Source organism: Chrysemys picta, chromosome 14 (assembly GCF_011386835.1).
Source record: "Chrysemys picta bellii isolate R12L10 chromosome 14, ASM1138683v2, whole genome shotgun sequence".
Lineage (NCBI taxonomy): Eukaryota > Metazoa > Chordata > Testudines > Emydidae > Chrysemys > Chrysemys picta.
Window position 1 is genome coordinate 6,410,164 of NC_088804.1, and position 17,292 is coordinate 6,427,455.

General features: G+C 43.1%; 1 protein-coding gene across 33 annotated transcripts in view; it reads left to right on the forward strand.

Annotated features, from left to right (window-relative positions):
- Nucleotides 1-17,292, forward strand: part of CNOT1 (CCR4-NOT transcription complex subunit 1) — a 107,058-nt gene that overhangs the window by 69,743 nt on the left and 20,023 nt on the right. For all 33 annotated transcript variants that reach the window (XM_065566804.1, XM_065566816.1, XM_065566808.1 and 30 more), the window contains 6 exons: nt 1,081-1,197; nt 1,633-1,743; nt 2,490-2,567; nt 2,876-3,053; nt 4,348-4,478; nt 7,777-8,073. In XM_065566804.1, the coding sequence (XP_065422876.1) occupies nt 1,081-1,197; nt 1,633-1,743; nt 2,490-2,567; nt 2,876-3,053; nt 4,348-4,478; nt 7,777-8,073 (912 nt within the window). The remainder of the gene's footprint in view (nt 1-1,080; nt 1,198-1,632; nt 1,744-2,489; nt 2,568-2,875; nt 3,054-4,347; nt 4,479-7,776; nt 8,074-17,292) is intronic.

A 17,292-nucleotide genomic window follows, 5' to 3' on the forward strand; every position in this document is an offset into this window, starting at 1 on the left:
GGTGGTGTTGACAGGCCACTTCACCTTGAATGGTCTCTGGAAATGTTCATTAGCTACTTACACTAAACAATCCTTTCCACCTTGTATTTAGTGGTGACACCTAAGGGCTGGTCTACACTAGGCAGCTTAACTCAACCTAACTGCATTGCATCGACCTAGATGCCAAAGTGTCTTCGCTTAAACTTGTCTCCTCCAACAGAAGTGCCCCTCTATACTGATTTAGTAATACCACTCCCATGGTTGATGTAATTAGGTCAACACAGTGTCAGTGTAGATACTGCGTTGCTTATGTCAACTTGTTGTTGGCCTCCAGGAGCCGTCCCACAATGCCCCACACTGACACAACAGCTAGAAATCCCTCCTATCTAGTGAGACAGGGTGTGGGTGAGGTGATAGCCTAATGAAAATAGATAACTTCTGTTGGAGACGCGCACAAGCTTCAAGCTTACAGAAAGCTCTTCAGGCCTGGGAAGAGTACTCGGGCCATGTCTACACTACAAAATTACATTGACTTAACTTATGTCAGCATAGAAACATTACAGTCAAACCACTTGTATGCACACTTGGCTCCTTGTAGTGTAGACATGGCCCGAGTACTCTTCCCAGGCCTGAAGAGCTTTCTGTAAGCTCGAAGCTTGTGTGTCTCCAACAGAAGTTGACCTAATAAAAATAGATATCACCTCACCCATACTCCGTCTCACTAGATAGGAGGGATTTCTAGCTGTTGTGTGGAATTCTGGTTTGCTGATTTTCAAGATACATAAGTGTGGTAGTCCTGGCATGGAGTTGTACTTTTCTGGATTTTGTCAGTTTACATTTTAAGGCTCCTTGAAGGAGGAGAACTTATTGTAGTTCTCCTTACAGGCTAGTAGGGGACTGTTCCTAGAAACTTGACAAACCATAGTTTCAGTGTATTAAAGTCAAAGGACTGTCTCCTTCATGGTTAAAGTGCAGCTAAATACTTCAGTGTTCTAGAACTCAAGACTTTCTAAAGTCAGTGTGTATTAAATGCTTAAATTGGCTTTGGATGTTTATCTCATAGTTTTGTCTAAGTTGTTCTCCTTTTTAATCATCCGTTAGGTGCTACTGACATCAGATAAAGCTGCAGCCAACTTCTCTGACCGTTCCCTTCTGAAGAACCTTGGCCACTGGCTGGGAATGATCACCTTGGCTAAAAATAAACCCATCTTGCACACGGTGAGCTCACATTTAATCTGTCCCAAAAAACCTGTTAAGCTTGTGACAGATTTGAAGTCAAGAAATTCAGCTAAACTTTAGCCTGGAACCTCTTACCTTTTGTACAATAAGCTTGCTGAAGTACAACAATCTGATTCTGTGGTTTAAAAGTCTTAACGTTTTAATACCTTATTTATCAAAGGTTCCAAAATCCATACTTTTGCGAGATTTAAGTAACTTCGTCCCCATAAATCCACATATTAGGTACATTTTGAAATGTTTACAATTTTGTGTGCAAAGTAATTACATCCCAGAAAAAGTAGCAGCTCCATAAAATTCTAAGGCTGTTTTGATTCAGCAAATGTCAATGCTATCCTGAAACTGTAGCCCTACAAGAAATAGGAGTGTGTATCTCGCCCCACACCCAAGTTTAATTGACACATTTTTGTGTTTTAGGATTTGGATGTGAAATCGTTACTTCTGGAGGCTTATGTTAAGGGGCAACAGGAGTTGCTTTATGTAGTACCATTTGTTGCCAAAGTCTTAGAATCCAGTGTCAGAAGTGTGGTAAGTGAACTCAAATCTGCTAACTGAGACGTAACTATTGAAGTGGCTCTCCAAACTAACTAGCAAATAAATATTGTAATGTAACAAATGTAAACTAACTGGATTTTTTTAAACTATTCATTCAAAACTAAATATCTTGTCAGGTGATTGGGAAGGAAATGCATGGAAACAAGGTGTGTAAAGAGATTGTGACCTGGGGAAAAGGGAAAAGAGATCTTGTAGATGTTGCACTTTTTTGTTCTGGAAGAATGGTTTGGTTGGAATATGTGCTTAAACAGCTGTACATTGTTCCTCAGTTTGCCCACAAATGGGGAAGTCCCAGAGCCCAGTTTTCTTCTAAATCTCATTAGCTTTGTGTCCCTTTCTCCTTCCTGGATCAGCTTTTCTGTTTCCCCAGTTCTACTTCTGCAATGGCACTGTTGATCTGGCAAATGAAAACCCCAATGAACTGGCTCCTTCTAATGTTCCAGTTTGGAATTAACTTCTCATTAAATTTTCTTTAATGCTAACCTGAGGTTCTCACCCCCCCCCCCCCCCAAAAAAAAACATACTGCTGGGGTAGGATATTGCTGTACTCTACATAAACACCATTATTGAAAAATGTCATCACTCTTTCACAGCCATACTAACAGCAATTTGCGTTTATGTGTTTTATGGTTTTAAAGTACACTTGTGCTGAGTTTTAATTTACACCTTTTGGAAAGGAATTGCTTTGTCTGACACACTTCTCTCCAATTCTCTGGTAGGTTTTCAGGCCTCCAAACCCCTGGACGATGGCAATCATGAACGTTTTAGCTGAGCTGCATCAAGAACATGACTTAAAAGTAAGTTGCTTTTAACTTTTTTTCTACACTTACTGAACATTAATGGATTTTCTTGATTGATCAGCTTAGCAAAATGTAATGCAGGAATACTGTTGGACTTCCAAACTTCAGTCCTCAACTCCATTTTTAAAGAATTGCTGAATTTAGATGCCTCATTTAGTCATGCTGCTAACTTCGGTGCTTCTAGACAGTCCCCTTACAGAATATTGGTCTAATGCCTAGAGTCTTAAGATATGAGAGTTAGAATGGGAAACAGAGGGGTTCCTTATTAGTGTAACCTAAAATGATCATACTGGAATTTTGTGCAGCTAAATCTGAAATTTGAGATTGAGGTGCTCTGCAAGAACCTTGCACTAGACATCAATGAGCTGAAACCTGGAAACCTCCTGAAAGACAAGGATCGGTTGAAAAATTTGGATGAACAGCTGTCTGCTCCAAAGAAGGATGTAAAACAGCCGGAGGAGCTACCACCAATCACAACAACCAGTAAGTAGTTGAAGTTTCAGCTGTATTGCAAAAATACAATCTGCTGCTTTTGAAGTTAAAGTGAGGCTTGCTAAATTACTTATAGCAGTTTTTAGTGAGAGTTTATATTTGGCGAGAGCCCAGAATTTGGAGAAGGAATTGATTAGAAAGCTTCTAGACATGTTTGCATGTACCAAAAACGGAATCATTCCTGCATTGTCAGATATCACTTAGAGGACAAATAAGGCTCCCGTATTTGTCATGCTGTTTGCCGGGGGGGGGGGGGAAGGATAGCTCAGTGGTTTGAGCATTGGCCTGCTTAACCCAGGGCTGTGAGTTCAATCCTTGAGGGGGCCACTTAGGGATCTGGGGCAGAAATCAGTACTTGGTCCTGCTGCTAGTGAAGGCAGGGGGCTGGACTCAATGACCTTTCAAGGTCCCTTCCAGTTCTAGGAGATAGGATATCTCCTTTAACTTATAAGAATGGCGCACTCAATTTTTGTACAAGGATATGTTGTTTAGCCTATTCCCCCAATCTGGAGGACCAGTGGACGGCTTTTCATCTGGTCCCTATCCTTTGACCTATCTGACTTGGATGGCCCTACCAGGAGGTAAAACTCCCACTGGTAGAGCGCTTGGGTCATTCACATGTCAAGGTGCAGTCCCCAGCGAAGGATGTACCAAAACTGTCCGCATACTCAGTGTCTGTACACACCATGGCTTTAAACTAAAAAGCAGGATAGTGAGGATTACTTATTGAGCTGCAGGATTGTTGTTAAACTCTTCGTATGTGTAATAGCATAAGCTACACAGGACTACTTACTTTATCTCACAAAAGAATCTGATGTAGTGGGGCTTGAATGAAAAGTGTACAATTACAAAGTCTCAGTGCTTGAACACAGACTGGGACATCAATGAAGTGAGAAGCCTAAACTATTGAAAAAGGTAAGTAATTTAGTCTAAAGAAATGAGTGGAAATGATGCCGTGGCTGTTCTTACATGGAAAACCTGTAAATACTGAATGCTGGGGAGAGTGGCAAGATGCACTTGCAGAAAGGCAGCCAAGGATTGCTATAATTGTGCATGACACAATAAATAATGCTGTCTTTCTACAAACTAAGGTGGAGAGATGGTGTAAGCTGTTACTGGCTTATCACCCTGCTTTTTCAGAAGCTTTGCAATTAAATGGTAAAAATTTTTCAAATGATGTACTCGCCAAGTGTATGAGGCAAACATAGAATTTTAGTTTCTCAGTGAATTAGTTTCGAGTAAAGAAGCAACTCTAAAGAATTCTTACAACTTCTATGTTCTACAGCTGCTTCTACAACCCCAGCTACTAACACCACTTGTACAGCATCCGTTCCTCCACAGCCTCAGTACAGTTACCATGACATCAACGTCTACTCTCTGGGAGGGCTGGCTCCGCACATTACTCTAAATCCGACTGTAAGTACTAGAGCTCATTGTGGTTTGTTACAGAAAGTTTTTGTAGTCCCAGAATAGACAATGGCCTGCAGGGGCTCTCACTTTCACCGAAAAGCACTCTTCTGACATTGAGGAACTAGTTAATGTGCTTAACTCCAGTCAACAATGTATACAGGTGGTCTGCTCTTTCACACAAGTATGTCAGTCCTCATATGTCCTGCCAGAATTGTTGTTTCTGCACTAAGCTACTCCTATGAGTGGTGTCAAATTGCCTTGAAACTTTTGTAGCCTACAGGACTAACGTGTGTGTGTGTGTGTGTGTAAAATTTTTTCGTTTATTGTAATAGGTGTATTACTTTAAATAAATATAAATCTAGTTTGGCTGTAATGCAAGAGACCTACAGGCCATATCCTGTATGTTAAGCTAAAGCAAAGTTAGCATATCTATATTAAGACCTTTTACTCAGAAAGCAAAGTTGACCTATAGCTTGTTATCTAAATAGATGAGTACCCACGCCTATGTCTGACCCATTATCTAGACCAATAGACAATGGAGAATGGCATAGGGGGGTTTTCAATGTTGTACCCACAGACTTAACAAGTACGCCAAAGAGACTGATGTGCGTACATACCAGTCATCAATACACACATACATACTAGCCTATGGGGTAAGTGTACCCTAACATTTCTGTGGGTGAGGAATGAAATTTGTGCCTAAGAGGAAGGATTTCCAGCATTTGCCCTATAAGAGGTAACCCAGCTCAATAGAGTACTCCAGTTCTCACTTTGCTCCATCTCCAGTTCTCACTTACTTCCTCCACTCTATCTATCTACGATGACTGCTACTATTAGTAGGCTATACTTGTTGTTCTTCTTAGTTTAGTTCCTTTGAAACTTAAAGTTTAAGCTTGGTTTCCCTAAGTTTTATTCTTTGTTTGTTAGGTTTTGGTTTAAGTTAGTCAAGTAAACCCTAGTCAGTTTTGATCGCTCTTAGCATTTTCTAAGCACTGCATCCCTTACTCAAGAATTGAGAAACCTGAACCACAAGGCTGTTCCTGTGTCTCTTGCCACCAGGTACCAAGGAAGGGTGTCGTATGTTAACCAAAGCTTTGTTGCATATAATACTAAATTATCATCTGTATCTTTTGAATAGCAGTAATGCAATTGTAACTTTGTAACTCTAGGTATCTTCCCATTTACTTATTAAAATTAATAGTAAGTCTTTAAGGCTATATCTCTCAGTGTGAGCTTCCTGTCATACCCCTGCGGGTCCTTTATAAATTCTGTGGAGCCTGATTCAGGACAAGAATTTTTATCTTCTGATCAAACAGATTGGTGAGCTTAAAACCCATACTAATTAATATTAATACTTATTAATATTGTTAAATCAAATAAAATTAAAGTAATAAACTAAATTCTCATATTCAAATTAATATTATCAGTACACCCAAATCAGGCTACGCTTTTTAGGCTAGCATCTACTAGAAACCAGAATGAGACCCACCCATCTGTACCTTGTGACTTGAACCAAATTTGAAATTGATTTTGTAGTAAGGGAAGTGCAGTTGGCACCTCCGCATCTACTGGAGTAAGTCTAATCTGTGGTAAAGAGATTCAGTCTTTTACTTCTGAATGCCTGGTTGCTCTTCAGTTCCAGGTAGCAGCAGTAACTAAGAATGCTTTTCTGTTGTTCACTAGTAGTTATAGTCTAACCTTGCTAATGTAGAAGAGATGACCTTTTTATCCACCACCAGGAACGACTATTGCAATAGGCTATATTTTATCCCATCCTTAAAGATCCTTTCAAAACTTCTGCCTCAGTAGAATGCAGTCGATTGGAGTAAACACAATTTACAGAAGTACACAAAGCACAGGTGTGGCTAAATTTTTTTAGGTACAGTTTGAGTTCCTTTAATGTAGAAAATCAGTATAGTTTAGGATGGATTGATTGCATAAAAACCGCGTTACTACTGTTATGACAACTGAGATCAGCTGAGGCTGCTTAGCTGACTCGAACTGCACCCTGCTTCTAGTCAAGAATGAACATGTTGGGGTCCGTGAGCATAGAATTTACTCCATCAGGATGCTAACTTTCACTGATGTGCAGAATCCATGTCTTCAGCCAAACCTCTGTGGCATGGGTCAAAACTAAAATGTTCTGTGTTGAGTTAGAAGTGATCTTTTTCTGTTGTCCACCAAATTTCTGTGGCATTTGGTGAACTAAATAGTTACCTAAACAATTGTCTGTAGGAGTACCTCAATGCTAAGTCTTGAATAGATGCTTTCCCTGTACCTATCTGTGTGCACTAGACGAGAATTTAGAATGCTGGTATTGAATACTTAATTTCATATAATTTTCATCTGTATGTGAAGCTCTGCTTGAGAGGTTTAGTATTTTAAACTAACTGGTGGTGATGTCATGAATGAGGAGTGGACACCTGAATTTTTTTCAGTTAGCCTACAGTAAATTTTGGTGGTTTCACTTCTCTCAATTCCAAGGAGGAAGTTTTTTTGTAACATCTTGTTTTAAGATTCCAGTTGATTCCACCAGCAATCTGACTGAAAAAGCTGTCCAGAACAAAGCCTGTTGAAGAATTTGTAGCTCTCATTTCACTCTTGTGCACACTGGAATGTGGGTGGACAATGGCACCAACAAAAATATTTTAAGGAGACTTAGTTTCTTTCAGTTAGTCTCGGGTTTTGCAAGTAACACTAGGAGGTTTAAAAAAAAAACCTTAGAGCATTTTCTATTTTTGTGCATTGGGATAGCACTGCCTATCTTCCCTTTTGTATGGTTTTCTCAGAGCAACAGGTCAAAATCAGAGTTCGCAGGGGACTCAAAAGAAGGTGTACTCCCTGATACTAACTTTCATTTTTAATCCAACTTTATTTTAAATTCCTTCAAGGGATGCCCTTTTGCAAGGTAAAACTGCAGCTTTTGTAGTTTTGCTGCCCTATCTCCTATATACCTCCCAGTTTTTGCCTCTTACCCTTTTTAATTGGCTTTCTGTTCATTTCCAGATTTTTTCGCTAGTTCTTTTTGAAAGGATTACTTCTGTTCTCTTGTAGCCAAAAGCACTCTGCTGCCAGTGCTGTCAAACAAGTATCTGTTGGCTGGCTGAGGAGTGTCTTGTGAGCGAAAAGCTGTAATTCACAGTTAAAGCTGCTAATGTTTCTTGGCAATCCACATTTGCTTTTTTTTAAACAGAACTGCGATTTTACTATTTTTAAAAGTAGATGTAGGAGTACTTGTTCTTTGACTTTGGTTTGACCCTTCTGTTGCCTAATCACTTAAAGTTGTTTTAATTTTCCCCTGTAGATTCCACTGTTCCAGGCCCACCCACAGCTAAAGCAGTGTGTGCGTCAAGCTATAGAGCGTGCAGTGCAAGAGCTTGTCCATCCAGTGGTAGACCGGTCCATTAAGATTGCCATGACTACCTGTGAACAGATAGTCAGAAAGGACTTTGCACTGGATTCAGAGGAGTCACGCATGCGTGTAGCGGCACACCACATGATGCGGAACCTGACTGCTGGTATGGCCATGATTACCTGCAGGGAACCTCTGATGATGAGCATTGCTACCAACTTGAAGAACAGTTTTGCTACTGCACTGCGGGTAAGATGGTGCAACTTCATTGAACTCCACTCATTAGCATTGACTTCCTAATTAATTGCATTGCCATAAACTGAGTACTTGTCTATTGGAGTTACCTGGAATCATGAATATGGGGGTAGAGGATCCTAGGGACAAGAAATCTTTGTATGATTTGGTGTGACAATATGGTTAGCTGAAGCGGAACTAAGTTTGCCTTAAAATAGTAGAGGAGTTGTTAGCCTTCAGTCTTTACAGACCGTTGAGATGCATCTTCTGGTGTCTTTGTATCATACTTCATAGAACCAAAACTTACTGATTGCCTTCACCTTTCCTGTACTTGGAGTGCATGGGCCTGTTACCTTTAAAATAGAATCCAAAAGCAATGGGAGATTAGCCCTTGGTACTGAAAATTAAATTTCCTGGCAAAATAGACAAGTTTGTCTTTGTATATGTGTATATATGCTTCAGACCATCTATTCCATTCACTTAATTGTTCCGTTAGCAAGCATAAAATTGAGAGATTATTTTGTACAATTAAACTGCTTGATTTATTGGCTTTTCTAGAGGCTGTTGTCAAGTCTTCTAACACATTATTTTAAAGCTTCCCCTGTGACTTTCCTCCATTGGCTAAACTAATGTAAAGATAATACAATTTTGTTTTAAACAATTTATGAACTGCCAGCCCTTAACAAATTGTTTAGTAGATCATTATCCAGAAAACTTACCATACTCACCACCAGCACTCAAGTATGTGAACCATTTTGGGTAGATATGAGGGTTGAAGCATCATGGAAGTTCAAGGCATAGCTGTTTTGAGGGGTAAAATTAGGGCTCCGGAAGAAATCGGTTTACATCTTGGTTAAGGGCAAACCCTTCCCCTTTTTCTATGGCTGAGAGGGGTCATGTTGTAATGGACTGACTCCATTGCATGGTAATGGGCTCAAGGCAAGATTTTGAGGATTGCAGGGAATATGAAAGGGTTAGTAACGCTGACACCCAGCTCTCATCACATTTGACCTCTTGGGTGCAATGATATAGATTGAAGACCAGGATGAGTCACTTGGCTGAGGCTCTTGCCATAGAGAAGAATGATGGTAGCTGGAGGGGGAGTAACAAGCCACACCAGTTCATGTTGCGCCTCTGCTGAGAGAGGATTTCTCCTATTGATAGCATAGCTTCACAACTGAAGATTCTTATTTAGCTGCAAAGATGTTCAAGCAGTAACCTGTCTGCCTGGCAAGGATGAACTGTGTAATCACTTCTCGGGTGTGAACTTCTGCTATAGTTACCCATATCTCTGCCATCCTGAGGGACTAATTTACTGTAATGCACTTTCCTTGAGGCTATTTCTTGAGACCTGGAAGCCTAAAGTAGTACCAGATATAACTGCCGCCTTAATGATCAGAGCTTCATGTTGAGAACATTCAAAACCAGTGCTGCCTGTTGGTTTGTAAGTGGTAGTTATGGGGGAGGTGTGTGAGAATTTCTAAATCGTTGCATATAGGGGCCTGGTAATCTCAGACCACTGCTCCATGCAGTAGCTCAGCATTTAAGACCAGAGGTGCTTGAGCCCCTGGTTTAATTTGAGGGCACTGCTGGCACAGCTGCTTGACTCTGGAACTCCCCAATTCATCTGCGAGGGCTGAGGGGCATAGAGTGTAGATCCCACCTATTGTTGCAGTGGGTGACTGAGGCATTAGTCAGTTATATGTAATTGTCTTGATATGGTTTAAGCACTCAAAGCAATGGATGGAGGCTTCTACCTATCAGAATAATCTGTTAAAATATACTAATTTAGACTACTGCCTTGTATTCTTCCATTTCTGTTCTAACACAGCTTTAGCAGCTGAGATCTCATCAACTGATGGCATTGATGATAAAACACTCAGTGTAACTAGAAAAGCTTAGTGCATATCTACCATTGCAAATTTCTAGTCCTGGCAGCTCATGAAACTGTGAATAGGGGTCTCATTATAGCACTGTCTTGTTGATGATGCATCCAGGACTGGATAGCAAATTTATAGCTAGTGTACTGTTTGACCTGTTGTCTCTTCTTTACTTACAGTACTATAATGGATTTTTATTTTGTTCTCTTCAAATGAACAGTGACGACATCTTAGGATCACACTGTCACCAAAATGCAGTCTGAATGTAGATCAAATGTTGATCTAAGATGCCTGATCCTGTAAATCATTTGACAGATTTTTGTTTCCATTTCAGCAGTATGTGTAGAAACCCTGTTGCCAGGCCAAGGAGGACTGCGCTATCCTCTTTTAGGGTGTTCAAACTAAACCAGGAAAGCATTTGCAAAAATTTGTTGCTTTAGTTCTCTAACTAAAACAGAGTGAATACCCCTTTTGGCCTGGCATTTGTAGTTCAAAGGAATTTTTTGTCAGCCCATTGCAAACAACATTTTGCTTCATCATAAATTGGCTTGAAGTGGCTCTGTGGAGGTAGGTTTTAAACAGTCCTTTGGAGGAACCCTTTCAGTGTGCCAGATCCCCAAGGGGTCCCATTCTTAAAGGTAAGCCAGATGGCTTCAGCATCTCGAGACAGTGTGTCTGGGCTCCAGCACTCCTGTTTCACTCCATGAGCTCTGTCCAGCAAGTCCAAATAAGACTTCTGTTCCTAGACTTCTTTGCCTTCTTCAGGGATTAGTGCACCTCAGCAAGTATTTGCAGTGATACCAGGCAGCCTTTACAAAACAGTAGGGTTTATTAGTCAACTGGAACACAGCATTGGGAACGTCCTCAAGATAGCATAAAAAAGTAAAGGTGAAGACAATTGACTGGCCAACATCAGGGTTGTACCCAGCCAAGCTAATGAAGAATCCATTTTGGCTCTCCCCCTCTCTTGGCCTCTTTGACAGTCCTGGGTGAGATCCGTGTGTCTCTCAAAAAGCTGTTGCTTCTCCTAGCCTCTGGTCAGCTCTCAATCCATTGTCTTGGTCCTCTTGCAGGACCCCTGCTCAATTTATATGTTCTGCCTGCCACAGTTTCCTGCTGTTAGGTATCAGTTGTCCAGTTCTTGGGGCTCCCCGGTCTTTCTAGATTCTCCACTATAATGGGCGTTTTCAGCCAGTCCTTAACCCATTTATACCTCTAGAGTCACATGACCTAAACACCACTTATCTCCTGCTTTACTCCAGGAGCAGCATTTTAACCCTTCTACTCTCACTAGGTAGCAATCCGTAGTCAAATCACCTGCCATACATATCATTCATAAAAATATTACAGAAAATTCCCACTTCATCACAGAGGGAGTGAGAGCTTCTGTGCTTTGATTTCAGGCAAGATGCATTGTTAGAGGTAGAGAAACTTCACACAAAGGGTTGTGACAGGCTGTTGTCTTGTACAGCACCAGGCAGTGTCAGTCAGCTTTTAAATGTATAGCAAAATCTCCCTTGACAGCAAGTGGTCCTTGTGATTCTTCAAGTGCTGGTCCCTATGGGCATTTGCTGTGGGTTCACATGATTTCTGGTCATCTGAGACCAGAAGATTCTTCAATGCAGTGTCTGTTGGTCACTGCCACTATACCTTCCATGCTCTGAATTGAGGGCATGAGGGGTGGCATGGATTGACCGCCTCTCTAGTTCCTTTCTACCACTTTGAGTCTGCGTCTGAACCCTTCTGCGACTGCTGCCTTCTCAGCATTCCCACTTGAACTGGCTCTGTAAATAATCTTTGTAAGTAGCTTATCTTAGATATTTAGCTTAGTAAGCCTAGTTGGATAGTTCAGGGCGGTCCCCCAGTGCCTACTTTTCCAGGCATTAAGGATAGCCAAGATTCCAGGCTTCCGGCCCTGTGTGGCTTTTTTTCCAGGTCTTCCCAGTTAGTGACCCACTCGAGAGCTGCCTGTGCTGCATCAGGGGATTGCACCTTCCTTCAAAGTGTGACTGCCATTACTTCCCCCTCATACTAGGCATTCTCAGTTGAGGCTCGTACACAATTAAAGGAACGCTCCATGAGGTCCCAATGTGATCCTGGATCCTCCTCCTCCCCATCTTGTCAACCTGAGCCTCTGGGTAGTGCCATTCTGGTACCAGCGTGCTCTAGATCAGAATCCTCTCCCTCTTGGCCCCAAGTGAGATGCTGTGCCCAGGGCTGGGTGCACCAAGAGCTCATGGAGAACAGCACCACTGCTATTGGGAAGTGCTACTGCTCCAAAACTCTATGAAAGGACAGGACTGACCCCTGCACCACACATGGATAGAGGGAGTGTTCATCCTCGGAACACACCATAAGAAAATTGCTGTGCCAAAACTCGCACCAGTGGATCCACCTATACCCAAGACTCTCTCCAGCTCTCCTTCTGTTAGGCCAGTGGTTCTCAAACTCTTCTATTGGTGACTCCTTTCACACAGCAAGCCTGAGTGCGCCCGCCCCCCCGGTAAATTAAAACCACTTTTTTAATATTTAGCATTATTATAAATGCTGGAGGTGAAGCGGGGTTTGGGGTGGAGCTTGGCAGCTCGTGACCACCCATGTAATAACCTTGCGACCACCCATGTAATAACCTCGTGACCTCCTGAGGGGTCCTGACCCCCAGTTTGAGACCCACTGTATTAGGCCTTAATATGCTCTTCCCGAGGATCTGGCAATTTTACACTGATCCCGAGTCGCTGATCCTTTCAGACCAGATAGTATCGAGGGACATCCCTAAATCATTTAGCACATCATTTGCCAGTCCCAAGCACCAGCCATGCTGTGGGCACTTGGACGCTGTCAGTGCACTATTAGCAGTTTGGGTGGTTGCAAAATGCACACAGTACCTCTGGCTCCGCCAATAGTTGGATAACGCCTATTCCTCAGACGAGCACAAAGGGATACCAGTGGTTCCCCTGCGTGCTCAGAGTCCAGACATCCGCCCAGACAGAGCTTCCAGAGGGTCCTAGCTGCCTTCACCCCCTCGTGATCTGCAGTGTTGGGCTAGTGACCAGTAGTACCCTCCTTGGGAACTGACTCGTATCCTCATGATTCCACCGTTTGGGCTCCTGAGGTCTGGACTTCTGAGTCCCTGACTGAGGGCACTGGGACGTGATCTCTGACACTGGTGCCCAGAGAGGAGCCTCAGTCCTCCCCAGATTGCTTTGTTGAGCAGGAACAGCCAGTACAGCTGGACCTGTCGGCAGCACTTTCTTCCTCTCCAGATGAGGTGGTGGCATTGGCCTCTCCCTCGCAACTGGATGATCATAGGCAGTATCAGGACCTATTGCGGAGGATCACAAACTCTCCAGAACCCACTAGAAAAGGTTCAAGATCTTACTTGTAAACTCCTGGATAGTCTCCAGACTGCAGCTCCTTCTGAATTGGCACTCCCTACAAATGAGGCCTGATTGGAGCCCACTAAGATGTGTTGGCACATACCAGCTACCTGTGCCTCAACCTCATTTTGTTCTTTCCAAGGGGGCAGAATATTTGTTTTCCTACCCTACCCAACTCCAGGCAGTCAGGGAGCAAACAGGATGCACTAGCATAGGTCCACCCCTTTGGACAAAGATGCAAGGAGACAGGATCTCTTTGGCAAAAGAACTGTTCATCAGGCAGCTTACTGTTCTGCATAGCAAATGTTCAGACATTAATGTCCAAATAAAATATTAATTACAATAAACTGTCAGAATTAGCTTGCTAATAAGCTAATGCAGAAATGTAGGCCCCAATTCTAGGCCATCCTGGACAAAGGGAGATTAGTTGCCAGATCATCTCTCCGGGCATCACCCGATGCAGTGGACTTGGCTTTCTGCCCAATGGTCACCAGTGGTTGAGGCAAGCTTCTTGGTTGCAGTTCTCAGAATTCCCAAGGCGATCCAAGGAACAGTAGAGGATCTCCCCTTCAAGGGTAACAACCTATTTAGTGAGAAGACAGATGAGTAGCTTCACTCCCTCAGGGACTCACGCCATCCTCTACTCTTCGAGGATATATATCCCGGCACTCCATAGGAAATGTTGCGGGCTGTCTTCTCATCGGTACCACCCAGCCCTATAGCCTGTGAGCCCCCTAGGAAGCACTAGAGGATATAGCAGAACAGAAGCTACAACCACTGCCTTCCCCTCTTCAGTCTCACCTGCCTCCCAGGAAGGCAGTTACCACTACCCCCTTAGATGGCTGCCTGACACATTTCTCCTAATGTGGCAGCATATCGCATTGGACAGATTACTGTTAGATGTTATATCAACTGGCTACCTGATAGAATTCCTTGCTTCCCCTTCTCCAAACCTCCCTCCCCATCTCTCTTCAAGGACACCCTCTCATGAGAGCATTCTCAGACAAGTGGACTCCCTAATCCAGTTAGGGGCAGGAGAGCCTGTACCACCCCCACATGGGGGAAGAGCTTTTATTCCAAAGATTTCCTCATCCCTAAAAAGAAGGGGGGCTGGAGAGCCATCCTGGACCTTGCAGCTAAATTCTTCTTTCATCGTTCAAAATTTAGGATGACTACACTGGCCACTGTAATCCCCTCCCTGAGCAAAGGCATTTGGTATGTGCCTCTTGATTTGAAGGATGCTTATATTCATGTAGACCTTCACCCCGCACACAGGAACTTGCTGTGCTTTAGTGGGCTGAGAGCACTTTCAACAGCGTGCCCATTCAGCCTCTTGATAGCCCTAAGGGTTTTTATGAAGGTACTGTCCATGGTAGCAGTGGATATGTGCTGACAAGGCAGCCTAATATTTCCCTACCGAAGTGATTGGCTGCTCATGGGACAGTCATATGAGAAAGCACAAATGCCAGTTGCCTCCTTACTCAGCCTCTTTCCTTCCTTGGGATTTCAGGTAAATCCAGAAAAGTCTCCTTTAATCCCTGCACAAGTTATAGAATTTGTAAGAGCAAACCTGAATGTGCAAGCAGCCAAAGCTTGCTTACCTTGGGACAGAGGCCCAACTTTGGCTCAGCCCCCAGATGACAGTCCAATTCTACCTGGTCCTGGTATGCTATATGGCCTCATGCACCTACATGACCCCCTTTGCAAGGCTTCACTTATGGTGTCATCAGGCATGGTTGCAGACAGTCCACACTTCGAGCAGGGTCTCCCTGGACAAATGAGTCTTGCTTCCGCAGAGCATCTGGCTATCACTCACCTGATCGGAAATGAAGGGCAGTGTCTGGGTAGGGGTTCACTTTGTTCTAACATCACTCATTACGGATGCCTCCCTGATGAGATAGGGAACACACACAGATGACCAAACTGATCAGGGTCTCCAAACTCTGCGATAGTCCCGATTACATATCAGTCTTCTCAAGCTTCAGGCAATGCATAAAGTGTGCAAGATATTCCTACCCTTCATATGGTCCATGTGTGTCCAGATCAGGTGGAACAACATGACTGTTCTTATATAATAAACAAAGGGGAGTGAATTCTGCCCCACTCTGCCAGGAGGCAATCAAGCTCTGGAACTGTTGCATCACGAGTGGGAGCTGCACTCTTCAGGAGTGTTGTATAATTTTCAGCAGTAGGGATTCCCATCCTGGGACCTCTTTGCAACCCAAAGAAATACTTATGCAGCCTATTGCTCTCAAGCTGCCCAGGGGCACAATTCCAGAGGGGATGCCTTCCTGGTACAGTGGTTGGACTCAGGAAAATCAGGCAGGAAAAGGCAACAGTAATCTTGGTGGTGGCCAAGCCAGTTCTAGTTCACCACTGTCCTACAGATGACCTCTTGTCCATACATTCACCTAGTGCCTCAGAACAGAAACATCCATCCCAACCCAGCCTCTGTCCATCTGGTAGTCTGTTTTTTGTACGTACAGCAAATTTTTAGAGAGCATGTTCACAAGTACAGTCCATCCTCCGTGACAGCAGGAAACCCCCAACATGGAAGGGCTATGCCGCCACGTGGAATGATTTTTCCATTTGGTATCAGCAGCCTCACTTATCTCCTGTGAGGAGTCTGCGGTGCCTCTTATCCTGGTGTATCTTCTCTCCTTGAAGGCATTGGCTGTGTCCATTAGTCCATTACTTAGCAGCTATTAATGCCTTTCCTGCTTCAGTGGACTACTGCTTGGTTTTCATCATCCCACAACTGTGAAATTCCTGAAAGACATTAGAACATTCTCCCCAGTGTTAAAACCTGGTGCTGTTGGCACATATTGAACCTTCAGTTTGAACCCCTTCTCAGAGATTTGCAGGGCAGCATCTTGGGGCTCCATTCACACTTTTAGTAAGCATTTTTGTCCTAGTGCAAGCTTCTTCCAAGGATGCTTCCTTTGTTTCAGCATTCCCGCAATTGTGGTGTGGGAAATTTCTTCGAACCCTCCTCTGTGAGCACTGTTTGGGAGTTCACCCACAGTGCCGGCCCAGCATGTGAAGGAAGGAAGGTTACTGCTCTTATTGTAATTGTTATTGTTCTTCAAGATGTGTGGTCCCTGTGGGTATTCACAGCCCATCCTCCTTTTCCCTCTGCTCAGATTCTCACTTGATTCATGCTAGAGTAGGAACTGGAGAGGCAGTTGGTCTGCACCACCCTCGGTTCAGAGCTTGAGGGGTAGGGCATAGGTGCAGGCCAACTGAATACTCTTCCGGTCTTAAATGCATAGAGCGTATGCCAGTGTACAGTGTGTCCCATGGGGGCCACACATCTTGAAGATCTCCAGTTACTATAAGGTAAGTGATCTTCCTTTTCTGACAGTCTAGCCTTCTTAGAGGTGAGATCATCAACTTCTGTAGACTTGAGTCATAGAAAATTGGATATGATGCAAACATCCACCTTGAGTTTCATGCTTAAAATAGATGCATTGGATTTTTGCCTGCAGATGCTGACAACTCCCTTTTTGGGAGACTAACTACGTCAATCATGGCTAAAGCTATGATGCTCAAAATAACATGAGCTGGAAAAAAGGATTAATAATCTCAGAATTTGTGGCAGTTTCCCAAAGAGTCAGAAGCAGGTAAATCTCTGCGTTTACATGGTTTTCTGAATTAAGGGACAGCCAAGGATTATTTCAGTTTTGCAGAGGCTTACTGCTTATGTGACACTTTTGTACTATCCTTGTTTGTAGAAATCTAAAAACAGCAGGGATTTCTCTACCCTGGAAGCTACAGGGTATTAAAGTAGAATTTTCCTGGTTTACAAACTAGCGTTACTGTAAAGTTACGCTGTTAAAAAGATAATGCTGCAGAGAAAAAGGTGCTGCAGAAGGTGAACCTTAAATCAGTTGTTAAATCCAGCTTGTGTCCCTAGAATGGGTTAATACCAATCTTTAATATCTACAAGAGGCAATCTGGTTTTCAGAAAATGGTAA